The sequence below is a fragment of the Lolium rigidum genome, chromosome 3, assembly GCF_022539505.1.
Source record: "Lolium rigidum isolate FL_2022 chromosome 3, APGP_CSIRO_Lrig_0.1, whole genome shotgun sequence".
NCBI classification, from domain to species: domain Eukaryota; kingdom Viridiplantae; phylum Streptophyta; class Magnoliopsida; order Poales; family Poaceae; genus Lolium; species Lolium rigidum.
The window spans coordinates 354077504-354080031 of record NC_061510.1 but is presented as its reverse complement, the minus strand read 5'-3'; the positions used below and the strand labels follow the sequence as shown (position 1 = coordinate 354080031).

The window sequence follows — 2528 nt, the reverse complement described above, 5'->3', positions numbered from 1 at the left end:
GCGGCGCTGGCGGCGATCTAGGGGAGGCGGGCGGACCAGTTGGCGGCGGAGGCCGACGTGTTGGCGGCGGTGATGATGGAGGTGCCAACAGATGTGGAGGACGATGTGCCAATGGAGGAGGAGGAGGCCGAGGCGGAGGAGACCGAGGTGGAGGACGACGACGACGAGTTCGAGTGGTCCGACGACGACGGGCCGCACCCGGACGAGACGGCCGATCAGCAACGCGCGCTCGTCGAGTCCTTCGAGTCGGAGAAGAAGCTCCAGGACGACGCCCGTGCCCGCGAAGAGGCGCAGATTCTACGCGCCGTCGAGCTCTCCCTCCAGGCGGCGCAACAGGGGAGGGCGGAGGAGGACGCGTGGCGGGAACGGAGCCGTCAGGCCACCGTCGAACGCAAGGAGAGGAGGCGCGCGCAGGAGGAGCTGCGGCGTAGGGGAGGCGATGACGGGGCGGGGTCGTCGAACGCACCGCCGGGCGGTTAGTAGGCTAGGTTTAGATGAAAGCTAGCCGTTTTATTCAAACTTTGTAATATATAATCAAAATTGAATGAAAACCTTTATTTTCATACACCAATATTCATTTGGGGGCGGCGTTTGGGGGACACGGCTGGGGAGGGACGTCCTCCAAACGCGGCACGAACAAAACACGTCCCCCAAACGCTCAATCCGGCGCGTTTTGGGGGACGCGGCTGGAGATGCTCTTAGCTATTCTCACCATGCAGATACTCCATCCGTTCTAAAATGTAAGGCGTCTAAGAACTGGTCAAAGGTTAAACTTTACTAACTTTGACCAAATATTTAAAAAAATTAATTTACATCTCTAATATCGAATGGACATATTAAGAAAATATATTTTATGCTGAATCTATTGTTAATTCAGTACTGTAAATATTTATATTTTTGTATATAAACTTGGTCAAACTAAAAAAAACGTTGACTGTTGACTAATCCTTAGACAACTTACATTTTTGGAGGGAGGAAGTATTAGAATATGGGAATTACCACCTACCATTACCTTTGTGGCATTATTAACCATCCGAGGCTTGCGTACCTGACAAGCCCGAAGACTGAGATAGGAAGAAAACCGCTAGTACTGTTAGTATACTCCAGCCTTACCCAACCGAAGCAACCTCGTTAAAATCGTGCTGTGCAGTGGGCCGATCCTTGGCAATCTCGCTAACTTAAAAACTTTTGGTGATCCTCGAACAAGACTTTGGATGCTAGATTTGACAATCCAATATTTTCGCAAAAAAATAAAAGATTTGACAATCATATATAGACGAGGGATCCATGACAGGGGCAAGCAAGAAAACCATGTTTCTTTAATCAATTCCCGCAAGGACATAGTAGAATTAAAGAATGGTGCTACAGACTAAGCTAAACAAAATTCCTCATCCCAGATCGAGGTCTCTCCCGAAGAAGTACTCGTGCTAGCCGTCGTTGGTCCGAGAGTCTTAAATTCCTCATACGACCTCGTAGATGAGCACCTGCGCGGTGTCGAAACAGAAACCTGGCTGAACGCCGGAGCCGAACCCCGCTGAGGATGTCGTCGCGGCAAAGGGCCGGAACGCAGCAGCCGCCGCAGCCTCGTGGTCGAAGCCGGCGGCCTTCCGATCCGTGGAGGCGCCAGCGGCGGACGAGGAAGAGGAGGAGGTTGACTGCGGCGGCTTGTAGTACATGCGGGCGGTCTGCGGGCAGTGGGAGTGGAACCTGGCGGCGATGCGCACGCCCATGTCCAGCATCTCCACGTACCGGGCCGCCATGGATCGGTCGGTGGAATTCCTGCTGTCTTTGACTCTGTCTCTGCCGAGGGAACAATGGAGGCGCGGAGGAGCGGTGGCTTTTGAGCTCGGTCTGGCTGCAGGTGTTGTCCGTGCTTCGGGTTTGGCACGAGGAGATGGAGAATTGGGAGCGGTGGCTATATAGCTTGGCTGGAGGAGCAAGACAGGGTAGCGTGGGCGAGGAGGCAGCTGGGAAACGGGGCTCCGCGGCGCGCTCCCCGCTGGTGGTGTGTTTCGCGTGGCTTTCGTCTCGCGGTGCGGCCGAAGTTGACCTTTAAACGTGCCCCGTAGCTTTCGGCTCGGACGATAGTAGTTGGGGCTGGAGTAACTGACTAACGGTGCATGCGGTTTGACCACGTAAAAGGGCATGTGGCCGCGACGCACTGAGCTGCGAACCACACGCACTCCTAACGCTCCATCGGCGAGCGTTTCCTTTGCCCTTTGTCTCTTTCACCTCTCGACGGCCGTAAAAGCGAGGCTGAGTTGGCCGGGAACCGATGGAAGGGCCATTTTCTTTTCTCCACGCGAGATGAACAGACACTCAGTGGGAAAAAGCGAGGATGCGGTCGTGGGTGAAAGAGACCGCGTGGCCTCCTCACTAGCTGGACTCGATCTACTATGCGGAGTAGTTAAGCAGCCTGTCACTGTCACTACCGTGTGACACTAGATTAAGTTTCTCGCCCGTCGCGCTCAAGTGATACGGATCGCTGCTCGATCGCTTCCGTGCACGTACCTCGTGGACCAAGGGAC

At 54.5% G+C, this 2528-nt stretch overlaps 1 protein-coding gene across 1 annotated transcript; it reads right to left on the bottom strand.

Moving 5' to 3' along the window:
* Nucleotides 1–1335: 1335 nt before the first annotated feature.
* LOC124700328 lies at nucleotides 1336–1869 on the bottom strand. Its single transcript, XM_047232479.1, has one exon. The coding sequence runs from the start codon at nucleotides 1758–1760 to the stop codon at nucleotides 1461–1463; it is 300 nt and encodes a 99-aa protein (XP_047088435.1). The 5' UTR covers nucleotides 1761–1869; the 3' UTR covers nucleotides 1336–1460.
* Nucleotides 1870–2528: the final 659 nt, after the last annotated feature.

What these genes read in the sequence shown, in the direction of transcription:
- LOC124700328 (XM_047232479.1), bottom strand. Translation starts at nt 1,760, where the DNA reads ATGGCGGCCCGGTACGTGGAGATGCTGGACATGGGCGTGCGCATCGCC.